Source organism: Genypterus blacodes, unplaced genomic scaffold (assembly GCF_046128005.1).
Source record: "Genypterus blacodes isolate CSIRO-AG114 ecotype Tasmania unplaced genomic scaffold, CSIRO-AGI_Gbla_v1 ptg000058l_1, whole genome shotgun sequence".
NCBI lineage: Eukaryota > Metazoa > Chordata > Actinopteri > Ophidiiformes > Ophidiidae > Genypterus > Genypterus blacodes.
In genome coordinates, this window is record NW_027466870.1 from 2,434,529 (window position 1) to 2,448,398 (window position 13,870).

General features: G+C 46.4%; 2 protein-coding genes across 2 annotated transcripts; one reads left to right on the forward strand and one right to left on the reverse strand.

Annotated features, from left to right (window-relative positions):
- Positions 1-1,658: 1,658 nt before the first annotated feature.
- LOC143002800 (angiopoietin-related protein 4-like) lies at positions 1,659-4,337 on the forward strand. Its single transcript, XM_076153150.1, has 7 exons — positions 1,659-2,162; positions 2,336-2,431; positions 2,625-2,700; positions 3,138-3,251; positions 3,346-3,441; positions 3,545-3,826; positions 3,936-4,337. The coding sequence occupies exons 1-7, from the start codon at positions 1,713-1,715 to the stop codon at positions 4,100-4,102; spliced, it is 1,281 nt and encodes a 426-aa protein (XP_076009265.1). The 5' UTR covers positions 1,659-1,712; the 3' UTR covers positions 4,103-4,337.
- A 333-nt stretch (positions 4,338-4,670) lies between these two features.
- On the reverse strand, positions 4,671-12,634 carry LOC143002799 (dipeptidyl peptidase 9-like). Its single transcript, XM_076153149.1, has 21 exons — positions 12,502-12,634; positions 11,288-11,378; positions 10,791-11,032; positions 10,292-10,404; positions 9,747-9,920; positions 9,449-9,617; positions 9,233-9,343; positions 8,993-9,121; positions 8,824-8,885; positions 8,635-8,735; positions 8,342-8,516; positions 8,043-8,202; positions 7,883-7,962; positions 7,537-7,707; positions 7,243-7,378; positions 6,978-7,123; positions 6,730-6,876; positions 6,488-6,640; positions 6,253-6,395; positions 5,982-6,093; positions 4,671-5,880 (listed from the first exon to the last, which is right to left on the reverse strand). The coding sequence occupies exons 2-21, from the start codon at positions 11,341-11,343 to the stop codon at positions 5,788-5,790; spliced, it is 2,673 nt and encodes an 890-aa protein (XP_076009264.1). The 5' UTR covers positions 11,344-11,378; positions 12,502-12,634; the 3' UTR covers positions 4,671-5,787.
- Positions 12,635-13,870: the final 1,236 nt, after the last annotated feature.

Below are 13,870 nucleotides of genomic sequence, written 5' to 3' on the forward strand. Positions count from 1 at the left end.
TCTCCACAACATCTCGGCTACTTGTTCAGACTTTTCTGAAGCAAAGGTGAAACAGTGATCTAAGATTTAAAGCTCCAATCAGCAATATCTGTTGTATCAAAGCTGAATTGTGTAGTGATTTCTATGACAACATTGAGATTTAAACCCTCCTCTGCTTGCATCAATTCAAGGCTAACAGGAAAACAGCTGTTATTGTAACTGGAACAGGACAAGGAGACGCTTGGGGTGAGGAGGGAGGAGAGAGGAGGGAGGAGGCCAGAGAGCCAGAAAACTGATTCAGGACGAAACGTGCTGCCGGACACATCGCTACGCTGTGACGTCATCTGAGCACAGGAGGTTCAGAGAGACGTGCAAGACGTGTGCCTCATCAACCACACACACACACACACACACAAATGCCTCTGTGGCCCGTTTAAAGGTTCATACAAGTTATACAAGTTAAAGCACGACCGAGTCCTGAAGCTGTTTGGAGCACACTTTGATAAACACTCAGACTCGCTCTTCTTTTCACTCTGCTGTTGCGCCGCTAACACTTTTCTTTAACCGTTGCTGTTGCTGATGTTGATCAAGCGCTTGAGAATAAATGACTGTAGAGAGGAAAAACTTTCTTTTCTGACAAACATGAAACATCTTCTCACTGATTTGTGTCCCATCCTTGGCGATAACGATACGGTGTGAAAGTTAAAGAAAGTTGAATCTTATTTAGTTATTTTGATGCCTTAAAGCCTTTATGTCTAAAAGATTAAAAGTGTTTGGGATTTTTCTCAACTTTTTAGACGATGAAAAAGTCCTGAAATGCTTTAGAACATCACAAAGCCACGAGATGCCAGAATCTGCTGTGTTTTGTTCCTCTCAGTGTGTGTGTGTGTGTGTGTGTGTGTGTGTGTGTCATTGTTGGATTTGGATGTCAAGAATGAGTGTGTTTAAAAGCCCTGAGGGTTGAACTTTCCCCCACTTCTCACATCAGCTCCATCTCACTGAGCTTTACAGCGTTCCTGATTTACAGAGAGGAGACAGCTGCACATTTAACAAACAAAATACAACTAGACGAGTGTAGAACTCACAAAAACAACAGGATATCTAGTGAAAGAAAAAAAGAGATTAACATTTCTTAATGTGCCGCTACAAATAATAATAATAATAGTACAAGACAAAGTCAGTGTAGTTTATTTAAATCTGACTTTTTTACATAAACAAAGGCACGTAGTTTATAGCTCTTGTGTTTGTCTGTGGTGAGATGAATGGAGGAAGCTCACAGCATGATGATGTCACTGCCTCACGTTAGAGCAGCTGAGGTCGATTCAAAGCTGAACTATAGAACATCAGGAGAGTAAAAGAGATTTTTGTTTAAAGACCAAAGGATTAAGAAATCAGCAAAGAGACAAGCAAGACTAAATTATTCTGACGGCAAGAAACATGAAGTTTAACACTTTCTCAATCTCGATCTGTTAGTTTGAAAAATAAAACAAAAACATGAATCCACCAAAGGAAAGCAATGCAGCTCTGTCATTGCATCATGGGCGTCCACCAGGGGAGACACTGGGGCTTTCCCCCGCCCACTACTCCCCCTCCTCCCTGCCTCCTTACCAGCAGCCAATCAGAGGAGCCGCTCTGCTATATAAACCTTACAATGCATCCCGCAGCACACAGCACAGGGACAAATCGGAATCTTTCTTAACTACTCATTCACACACACTCACGACACAGCAGACATGAGGCTGCCGCTGCTTCTCCTCCTTCTGGTGATCATCCTGGCACAGGTGGGCACCGGGTTCCCCTCTGACAGGAGCAGGAGCAAACAAGCCTCCTGGGACGACGTCAACGTGGTGGCCCACGGTCTCCTCCAGCTGGGCCAGGGTCTGAAAGAGCATGTGGACAAGATCAAAGGCCAGATGAGGGACGTCAACACTAAGCTGAAGGTCTTCAACGTCACGGTGACTGAACTGGTGAGGAACCAGCAGGAGCAAGATGAAGCCCTGAAAACCAGAGGAGAGGAGGCGGTTGAGGAGGCAGTGAGGGCAAAGGTGGAGGAGGAGGTGAAGAAGGAGAACGAGATCATTCACTCTCGGATGGACCGACTGGAGGCGATGCTGGGCAAAGCCATTTCAGAGCCAAAGGTGGAGAGCAACTTCAGTGATGGACCAGGAGTTCCATTTATCCAGGTGAGAGGAAAACACGGCTGTATTATCTGAGCTTGTAATGTAATGTGAGGTCTTCTAATGAAGCCAATACAAAGTCACACCCACAGATCTGTACAGTGTCTGTCCACAAAGATGGACGCTGTATGTGAAAACACACTAACCTGATTTGACCTTGTCTCTCCTGCCGTTTGCAGAGGATCGTGGAGGCGCAGAACAGACGCATCGACGAGCTGGTGGAGAAGATCCAGCAGCAACAAGACAAACTGGAGAAGCAAAGCCTGCAGAGCAAAGTACGTCAGAGCACACACAGCTGTGAGGACACACCACACCCCTCATCGACACATAGATACAGTTCTTACAGAGGGCAAAACAATCATGATAAGGATTATGTAACGCACATTATGTAAGAGAAAATATAAGAATAACTATGGATAGATTTTGGGTGTTTCTAATCCGACTCCATGATTCCTTTGTGTCGCGCAGAAGAGAGTGAAGTCACACAGACGGAGAGATGAAGAGACGACACTGAAGGGAGAAGCAGAGCACGAAGCCACGACAGGTAACAAAACATCTCTACTGTTACATCATCATAGTAGAGTACTGATCAAATACTAATGCATGACGAGATGACCAAAAATGGACATATAGCTCTCTCACACACACACACACACACAAACACTTTTCTTCGACTGTGTAACAGTTGATATGTTGGTTAAGAGCTTTAGAATAAATGACTGCAGAGGGAAAAGATGCCGTTTCTTTTCTGACAAATGACGTAAACAAAGTGCACCTTTGCTCTTGATTTTTACGAGACTCAGCTTGCTGGCAGAGTCTCTCATCCTCAGTCCAAAGATCGAGAAAGACACGGGCAGACACACGCCCATGTCAACAGACTAGTGCGAGCTGTTTTGCGTGTTTCATAACAAAACAGCAGCCCCACAGCAGTAAAGTGTTGACTGGAGGTTTGAAACGTTTTCTCTGCTCCGTTTCTCTCAGGTGTGGGCAGAGATTGTCACGATCTGTTTGTCCAAGGCCAGCGGGTCAGCGGCGTGTACACCATCCAGCCAGAGAACTCCCGCCCCTTCAACGTCCTCTGTGAGATGACACCAGGTGAGACACACACACATACTGATCACTGAGACTACAAACGGGAAATTGGTTAAAAGTCTCCCAATCCCAACCGTTGCTCTGCTCTCTGCCACAGAAGGTGGATGGACTGTAATCCAGAAACGCCACGACGGCTCCCAGAACTTCAACCAGCTGTGGGAAAGCTATCAGAGAGGCTTTGGTAGTCTGAATGGTGAGTAGAAAAAAGCTTAACAAGTGTATCACCACATCAAAATTCTTCATCAAGGTCAGTGATCAGCTTGCAAACATTAATCTGAATCATTCTCCTCCCTCAGGCGAGTTTTGGTTGGGCTTGGAGAACATCCACTCCCTCTCCAAACAAGGCCGGTACCTCCTGCAGGTGGAGATCTCTGACTGGTCTGATCAGCAGAAAACGGCTCAGTATCAATTCCAGCTGGACGGGGAGGAGGCGATGTATGCTCTCCACCTGGAGCAGGTTCCTTCTTCTGGGGATCTGGTGGAGGCCGTGAACACTGGAGCCTCTGGTCTTCCGTTCTCCACATCCGACAGGGACAACGACCTCAACAAAGACTTCAACTGTGCTGAGCTTCTGTCAGGTTCGTGCTTCTGTCCAGTCAAGTCAGATCTGATCGACTTTCCAGCGATCCTGATTCTCCTCATCGTGAAGGAAAAGCTCCATATTAACAGAACACTCTTTTGTCACAGGAGGTTGGTGGTTCAGCAGCTGTGGTGACTCAAATCTCAACGGCAAATATCCCAGAAGGCCGAGCGTGATGAGGAGACACAACAGGATGTTCTGGACAACAAACAGACTCAAAGCGTCTCTGAAGAAGACCGTTATGAAGATAGCACCTGCCACAACAAAGTCATAACAACTTTTTGTCCATTAATCATCTGAATTGATTCTGTATTGGATCAGTGGCCATTTATATGCTATGCTATATGTTAACACTTGGCTCAGTGGACTAAGATTTGTCATGTTGACAAGCAACATTAATCATTTGTAATATTTTTGTATTATGTACTTATGTACGAATGTACATCGTTTACATTTTTTACCGTACTGCTGAATTTTTTCATATGGACTACATGGAGGAGGAAAATAAAAGTGTAAAATCTTCATCTAAGCCCAACGCTTTATTAATTCCCACCAATGAAAACAGATCGCCCCCTAGTGGACTATCACGGCTATGGTGCAACTTCATGATGAATCATCAGGAAGGGAGGGGTGCTGTGCCTTGCTCAAGGAGACTGCGGCAGCTCATATGATGACCTGAGATGGTAAACATGTATGAGGACACAGAGTTAATGCGGTAACCTTCAGTCTGATTCTAACTCTGATGTAACGGATGTGTGAGGTTGACCTGAACAACGTGTAGTTTGTTATTTGTGGTGTGACTGTGCAATGTTCGAGGGACAAACACAAGAAAAGGCCATGAAAATGTTTATCTCACTGTAGCTTTGGTGAGAGAAAACTTGCATCACTTGTTTATTCTTCATGAGTCAGAGTACATACAGTAACTTACCACGTACAGACTGAGGCAACTCATCTTACACAATGTAAAAGGCGTTTTCACCGTCATAGGTCCTCACACGGGTTCCCTGATATACTACGACTAAGTGCTCTTAGATATTTGCAAGGTATCTTAGATTGCCGACAACTCCAGTATGTAACACAGCGTCTTATAGGCAGACGCGTTGCAGCCGAGGCAAACAAGTCATGTGCAAAAGTCATCAAAAGTAAGAAGGCAAAGTCCTCAGCAGCAGGAGAAGATAACAAAGAAGCTCTCGAGGAAATAAAGAGTGAGGCAGAAGATTTAAGAAACGCATCGGAAATCATTTACGGACCGGAAATGAGGCGCCTGCTTGTTGCTCCACCGATCAGTGGAGCAACAATGGCTGAAATGGCTAAAATAAGGAACCCGTGACGACAATGAGGTTCTGACAGGGAAAATAAGAAAGACGTCAGGAAAAGGAATGATCGGGACCAAGAGGAGCAAACGGTTCCTTCAGTCGGATTTCTACGATATCCACTCTGCTGTAAACGCTGTAAAGACTCCCAGTTTGTTTACAAAAGAAAATGGTACAAAAAGAGTATGGAACACCATCATCATCATCACATTAAGACACTGCAGTGTTACAGTGAACAAGCAGGACCACTGTGGAGACAGCTGGTAGCCTCAGTCACACACAAGCACCACCTTCAAAACATCACCACAGCGCCCCCTGTCTGCTTGTTTGGGGCAAGAAATCAAGAAGCAAAACCAAACAAATGCAGAGGAGAAGAAGAAGAAGAGGAGGCTACCAGAGGTCTTGTCACTAACACTCCTGTTGTTGTTGTTCACAGTCATAATTAACACACATACATACGTACAGACACACACACACAGACACACAAACACCACCTCACCTACACACCTTCGAGTGGCAACTTAAGGTTTGGCACAGCAGATTGTGGACTCGCGAGCGGAATGGGCTACGACGGGATAAAGGGAACGACGGGAATGAGGAGAGGACTGAAGAAGAGGAGGAGGAGGAGAGGAAGCTGGAGAGTTTATCAGAGGTTCTGCTGGAGGAAGTGCAGCAGCGTGATCTCGTAATGTTCTCCAGACTCCGGGCATCGGATGCTGTGTCGCTCGTTAGGATAAACCTGGGAACAAACAGGAAAAAGCGGAATCTCGTTCTGTTAGTAAAGTTGTGATTTCACACACACACAGTTTTGTGGCGGTCTGAATGTCTGGACCCTCCTACCTGCAGGCTGTAGGGTTTTCCCGCCTGGATCAGCTGAGACACCAGGTAGTTTGTGTGAAAAAAGTGCACATTCTCATCCAGAAAGCCGTGCAGGATCAGCAGTCTGTTGGGCCTGGAATGAGCAGAGGAGTTACTTCACTTTATTTACTCATTTGCACGCAGAACTGTAGCAATAAATGACTACAGTGACACAAACAAAGAGCTCGTGTGAGTATAGGATGCAAAGGTGTGTCGTTTTATGAGATTATTGGCATTTTAAAGAGTCTCTCACTCGTTGGGGAGTTTGTCGACATGCAGGGCGACCGAACACGCCTTGTAGCCCTTCAGGTTTTTGTCAGGTGTGTCTAAGTAGCGTTCCGTGTATCCCGTGTCGTACGCCATCCACAACGTCACTGGAGCCCCGGCGATGGCCACCTGAAGGACCCAGAGACAGACAGAGGACCTCAACATGGACCGTCTTAAAGCTTTTACTTTCTGATTAGACACCAGCAAATGGTCACACTGACCTTGAATGTGTCGGGTTTGTGGATGAGGCCCATGAGGGACAGGAAGCCGCCGTAGGACCACCCGTGGATGGCGACGCGACTCAGGTCCACACACTTGTACTTGTCAGCGACGTAATGCAAACCCTCCACCTGGTCTTCAATCTCCACCTGACCCTGGAGAGCAGACACAGACCATCAGCTGGTGTCAAACGGCTTTCACTGCCAATTGGTCACTGCATACCAGGCAGATAAAACTAAAGTACCATTCTGTCCTTCACAGCGCCTTCAAACTTGAGTCCTCGCTGACAGGAGCCCCGGCCATCGATGACCAGCACAGCGTAGCCCAGAGACGCCAGCGTGTTCAGCCTCAGGTACTTCACTCCTTTATAGGAGTTATTCACTAACTGGACCTGAGGAGAGACAGACGTGTTCACATACAGGTCAGCTGGTTTAAAACAGGGAACGCACAGTCACAGCAGTAAGAAGGTGGATGATGAAGTGAGACTCAAACCTGAGGTCCTCCGTAAACAAAGACGACGGTGGGATGCTTCCTCCCGGGGAGCAGGTTGTGCGGTTTGTACAACATGCCGTACAGCTGGAAGCCCGACTTGCCCGGGAAATTAAACATCTCTGGAGGAGAGTATTCCCACGGGAAAGCTGCAAACAAACAGCAGAGACATATTGTCAGTGCAGAACAGGAAACAGACCAACTAACTTCTTATCATATCTCTTGTAAACTGTCCCGGTGTTTGGCAGCATGAGAGAGGATTCAGTACCATGAGACTCCATCATGCTGGCCCAGAACTCAGGCTCTTTGTGGAGGGCGTCACTGTCTGAGCCCGTCAGCTTGTACATGTGCACGCAGGGCGGCTTGCTCACGCTGCTGTAATGACTGATGAACACGTCGAAGCTCTGGGTAGAAGAAGAGGAACAGGAGGAGAGAAGTTCAACAGCAAAACTAGTTAACTGCATATAAACACTAACAACATAGGAAATTAGCTTGTGTGTGTGTGTGTGTGTGTGTGTGTGTGTGTGTGTGTGTGTGTGTGTGTGTGTGTGTGTTAGGATACCTGGCTCACTGAGCAGCTGTGGGAGAAGCCAGGTTTGGTGAGTCGCACGATTTCGCCCGGCGACTCGTAGCTGGTCACGTACAGATGGTGCTCCAGAGGAGAGTCCTTGGTGCCCTGGAAGTAAACCAGCTTTGCTCTTTCGTCGACCCAAATCTGAGGACTGGACGAACGCTGCACCAAAGACAGAAACACGGCGAGAAAAGTGTTAAGTCAAACCTGATATAGGACGTAGGTCGTTTCACCTCAAACCTTTAAAGCGTTTCAAAGAGCTGTAGTTAACCTATTCAGCCTATTTGCAAGGTTAAGGGAAGGTTAAGGGAAGAGTCTGAACTCTTGAAGTCTTTACCTTTGCTCCGTGATTGGCCAGCACCTCCCACTCCCCGCTGGTTATCGTCAGTTCCTCTTTGACCGCACACTTGAAATCGTCTGAAGAGAGAGGAGCAGCGTAACGCGCGATTAAAGCTGAGGTTAAAACATTAAGCTTTCTTTGGCTTCATTGGGCTCACCTTCAGAGTGTGTGTAGCCTTCGGCCCAGTGATAGCAGCCCTGCTTTAACAGTGAGGTGATCTTAAACAGGTGGCAGAAGCCTGTTTTGGACTCGTTCACTGTTATGAAAGTGATCTCATCTTCGCTGGTTTGAATGAAGGGATAGAAGATGTCATGGACCTGAAGGACACACAAGCTGACATTACTGTTTTCCATTTAGACCTGCAGGGTTTAAAATGCTGCTCAAAGTGATTTCAAAACAAATCCGAGTCAAACGCGGTGGAGAACTAAACGGGTATCGGGTGGTGTGAGGCCTCACGTTGATCCAAATGTCGCTGGTTTCCTGATAGATGATGAAGGGCTGGACGTTCACGAGTGCCTCCAGGCTCTCTCTTCTGCTGGCCTCGTCCTGCTGCGCCGGGATGAAGAAAACAGGAGGCAGCAGGACCAACTGGAGACGCTGCTGCCGCCGGTCCATCATGGCTGCCCACACACTGGCAAACAGAAAGGAAAAGGGTCAAACTTAACTTCTCGGTGCCATTTGGGCAGAAATGCTGCAGCTGCAAAGATCCCTGTCTTAGATTTGTGTTGTTATACAACTCCTTAACTCACTATCGCCCGTCTTTCGTCCATCCAGCTCTTGTGATGTATTCCACGTCGGGGAACAGGCTGGTGAACGGCACAGCCAGCTCCTTTTCCTGCGTGCTGACGATCTGCAGAAGAAACAACAGCAGGCTGACCCCTGAACCCTGTGACCGCATTAAGATGACATCACTTTAAGTGTGTATGATGTGCACTTACCCTGCCAAGATTGTCTGTTTTGATTTCTGCTATTTTGAGAGTAATTTCAGGATTCTTGCTGCCTGGATGGAAATGAAATTGAGTGACGAACCAAACACTTGATGCACACCATGCAACAGGAGTGACAACAGGAGCCAGAAGAAGCAGTGAGTGTGTGTGGTGTGTGTACCTGCACGTGGGTATCGGTAGACATCTGTCAAGCGTTCCTCCAGAGCCGGAGATGGAACGTGGATGAGCTCCACCTCGGATTCGTCCACCTCCTCGTACAGAATCTGCAGGGTCTTGCCGCCGTCTGAGTCTGAGGACGAGACAAAGCCGTTAGAGACGCACTGTTACTACGACGACACACAGACACAGCCTCCGTGCACGCTGAAACACGGCATTGTTCACTTATTCCTCCTTCATTCACCTTCAACAGCAGCCGGTGACCACCAGTATCCGGTGAAGCGGTCAAATTCCTCCTGGGTGACAAAAGTGGCCACACCAGCAGATTTGGGATCCTCCTTTATGTTATCAAGACCTGAGGGACAAACAGACAAAGGTAGAGTAAAGGGGGAAAAGTATATGACAATAAATGGACTCACAGACGTAAAATGGGTAAGAGTTTAATCGGGCCACTCTTGACCTTTGTGGCAGAACGTGAGCCTCCTCTCTTCAGACGTCTTCACGCTGGTCACCCAAACGTCGTTATTGTTGATGAAGGCGATGAAGTCGGGCTCCCCAGGGCAGATCTTTGGGTCCATGCGGGCGCCTGAAATCTGGCTCTTAATCTCCTCAGGCTTTGTGGGAGCGGTCTGCAAAAATACAACATCAACAACACACACACACAAAAAGAGAATTAATCGATTTACCTTCCGACTCCATGCATCTACATCATAGTTACTCTGCGGTGAAATCCTCACTGTCTTCCCCCTTTAACTCACAATGAAGCCGTTGGATCCACCGTCGCGGCAGTAGTACAGGCTGTTGTTGGCCTGGAAGAGGAAGAGGCCGCTGGGACGGTGGTAGTCGTAGGCGGTGATGCCAGACACCCCGAGACGCTTCCTCTCTCGCAGCAGCTCCTCCTCCCGGGAGAAGCTGCCGTGGTGAGGGCTGGCCTGCGGTCAGGGGCGACAGGGGGGACACACACAAGGTGATAATGCTGGCCGACCGAGGTCATGGTCAAAGAGCGTGTGTAGAGGGCATGGAAGGCAAACAAACAGCAAAAGAACATTACCATTCTAAAGTCATCAGAGTTCTGTACTGTTCAATAACTAGTTAAATCCACAACTTTGCCCAATTGATGACTCAACAAAGCAAGGAAATGTCTTAAATGTTATTGATTATTGAATACTAAAGGGAGGTTATGATCATGACTGCAAGGAGCGTCCCGCAGTATCCAGAGGATTTTGTTTAGTCCCATGTTTGGGGTTGTTAGGTACAGAATGGCTCCTTTAAGTTTGGATGTGACGCAACAAACACTCCTCACCTTAAAGTGATCCAACAATGGTTTCCATGCCAAAATCATGAGAGCTTCTTTTCGGACCTTCTTGGGAATGTCAGAGTAGAGTAATGAGTTTTCTCGACTGGCATAAGGTATTCCTGCAAAGCAAGGAACCACACACACACACACACACACACACACACACACACACACACACACACACACACACACACACACACACACACACACACACACACACACACACACACACACACACACACACACACACACACACACACACACACACACACACACACACACAAGGTTCAGAGTAAGCCCATGTTAGGCTAAGCATGTTGAGCTATGGTGTTGTGGGTAGGAACGTGTCAAGCGCCCTCTGGTGGTCATTAAAGGCCATTGGCCACACACAACACACAAGTATACAGTGGTTGTGTAGTGTTGAGGGAGGGTGCTGTAGGTGTGTGTGTGGGAGCTGATGGACCTGTCTGCATCTTCAGCAGCCATAACGTTCGCACACACTCACCGAGATAGTAGATGCGATGAGAGTGCGGGCTGCCTTCGTCTAACTTCTGGACGAACTGGAAGTCGTGCGGCGCCTTGTTGATGACCACGCCGGTGTGCTTGCGGCTCTTGTGGATGATCTTCCGTAAACCGTCCCACGTGTGCTTCTCCACTTGATACTTGTTGGGATTCACGTCCTCCATTTCCACCACCTCTGTGCTGTCCGAGAGCTCCTCCAGCCCCGCCATGTCTTCCTCTGCGTAGCTATGGACGGAGGACAGACCGATCACACCACCATGACACTATCATTGCCAAAAAGCACACGCTTACGTCATCTAATAAATACATTTTCCCTGGTATCAATAAAGACAACAGTACAGTACAGTGACACGTTTTGTTTCATGACTAACAGCATTGATATCTCTGAGCTGCTGACACTTAGGAAACACCTTACGCTTTGGTTTAACACTTTAAAAAGAAGAATAGAGAAAAAGAATAAAGCGACAGTATTACTAGTACCTTTCCAGGCTGTCTTTAGTTCTGTCTTCAAGTTTCAGCCTCTTTCCTCTGCGCATTAACTGTTCAACAACCCTGAACCAGACCTGGCATCCTGTAAAAAAGTAGCAGGTAGCGGTGAGAAGAGAAAGGAAACGTTAACAGAGAAAGCAGGACACAATCTTATCCACAAACAGCTTATCTCCTTATTAACCCAGAGAAAGTGTCTGGCTGCTGCGACTGAAGCAAAAGTCCATGTAGGGACGATGGTCTGTGGTCTGCAACCAACGCCTCACTCCCAGGTGTGTGTGTGTTGCTGATACAGAGCCCCACAGTGTGTGTGTGCGCCTGTGTGTGTGACTCAGCTGAACGCCTCAACGTCTACAGCGTCAGTATGGCAAATGTCACGCCGTTACTCTACATTTAACAGGTCAAGTGGAAACGTTTGCATTGTTGGGGCATTTAAAATCCAGCCAAACACTAGAGCAGACTGTTTACTCTGTCTGAAACACACACACACACACACACACACACACACACACACACACACACACACACTCCTGATTGGGAAAGCAACTCATTTGACAGTTTGGAGCTTCATTTTACTCTTATAAATGTATAAATATGGATCAGGTCCAAGTAGTAAACCTCATTATGTAACATTTTGATTTATGACAGATATAAAATGTCTTACAACCCAGTGCTTCCAGACACATACCCATATATAAGTACAATTTTGGAGGTGACATATAGAAATGAAATGTAAAGTAAACGGAGCCGTGTCAGGATGCGGTAAAACAGTCTGACATGACGTTGAACATTTTGTTTTTTAAAGTCTGCAGCTGTTTACATATACAGGACATATATTTTGAAGGTGAGAATGTTATTGTGGCAGTAATTGGCAACTCAATTTATTAGAAGGTAAATTTGTGCTGATTCACTGATGATATTTGAGGTAAATGCGGTGTTTAGGAGCTAAATGTTGCAGTTTATTTCATATTTGTTTCATGTTTTTTTCCAGTCTGTTTGTAAATTTTACAGACATTAGTCCAAGTTTCTGTGACACATTACTTCCTAGTCTGGACAGCTGCGTCCATTATCAATGTCGACAAACCTCATTCATTCAATTTCATCTGTTTGTTTTTGATGGTTAGCATGTTAGCCGCCCAAGTCAAACAGAAACTGGAGACTCGTACGCTGCCAAAATAACACAAATCACAACGTAACTGTTAGCTTACACGTTTCGTACGATAACCTTAAAACCTCCCCCCTGTCCGTGGATATATGGTGAGAAAGAAATGATGGCGTCCGTACGAAAGATAGAAGTTAGTTTCCTGCGAGCATGTAGCTACTAGGTACTGGGCTCGTAGCTAACAATGCGGAAGTGATGCCTGACGCAGCAGGTCTCGAGGCGATGCGATTGGCCGAGATCCACCAATAGGGGAGCAGAAGAGAGAGAGGGAGGGAGAGGGAGAGGGGTTCAAGTCAAAGAGAACATGGAAACGTAAACATATTTGCAGTAGTGAAGAAGTTTCTAAGTTTCTAAAGACAGAGTTTCCCAGAGAATCAAGTTCAAGGATAACAATGATGAAGTGTGGATTCATTCCAGTGGAAAACATCCATGAATCAACGTAAAGTCACTTTAAAATACTCATTGTTCCGGCCTCATCAGGTTTGTGTGAGGGATTATGTGAGGTGGTGAGTGGAGGTCCAACTTGAAGATGATGATGGAGAAGGTGCCGGTGTAAAAGTGACGAGAAGAGCAGGGAGGGCGAGAGTAAAGTGTAACCATGGTAACTCTCTCAATGTACCTGCTGCTCTTCCTCCTCTTCAAACTGTAATTCAAGACTGTTTTGGGGTTCATCTGAGAGTATAGACCTGGAAAATGAACACAAAGGCTCTAAAATGCTCAGTAACCGACCTCATTTGATCATAATTTCACTCAAATCATTACATACCTCATTAACCTTATTCATTCATTCAGGCATACTGTATTTTCAATCAATATCGGTACACGTCAACAGACACTTGTGTCACATGCTTTACTGAGAAGTGAGAGGAACAAATAGCTCTTGACTCATTGTGTTGTCACTAGAAAACTATCTTGAGGCAAGGGTCAACAGAATCACAGGTTTCCAAGCAACACCATTCTGAGACGTTTGCACAGGTAGGAGAAACAGCAGAGCGCTCATGGTGAAAACACCTTGACGATCAACATACCAAAAGGAATATTATCCATTATATCCACTCACCACAGCACACACAAGGGACTTCTAAGAATGAAGAGTGATGTCTTGTTTACAAACTAATGGTTGCTTATATCTTCAGTGTTCCATTAGTGTACATACTGTATTTGCTGAGACAGGTGCATGTTTTCTAAATGATGCTGGGACATCACAGTGGGTGTATGGATGAATGGATGTATCCTCTTGTAAGTGTGTTTCTCTTGAACCAGGTCTACGAACTCATGAGCTTCCTGGTTTGCTTTCAGTCGCACCTGTATACACACAATCCTGCTGGGTAACCGGGCAACAATCCATTAACCTGTGGATTGTTCAACAAGGATTCATCGTCTATGGGAGTAATCGTAATAATAAATAAGATGAC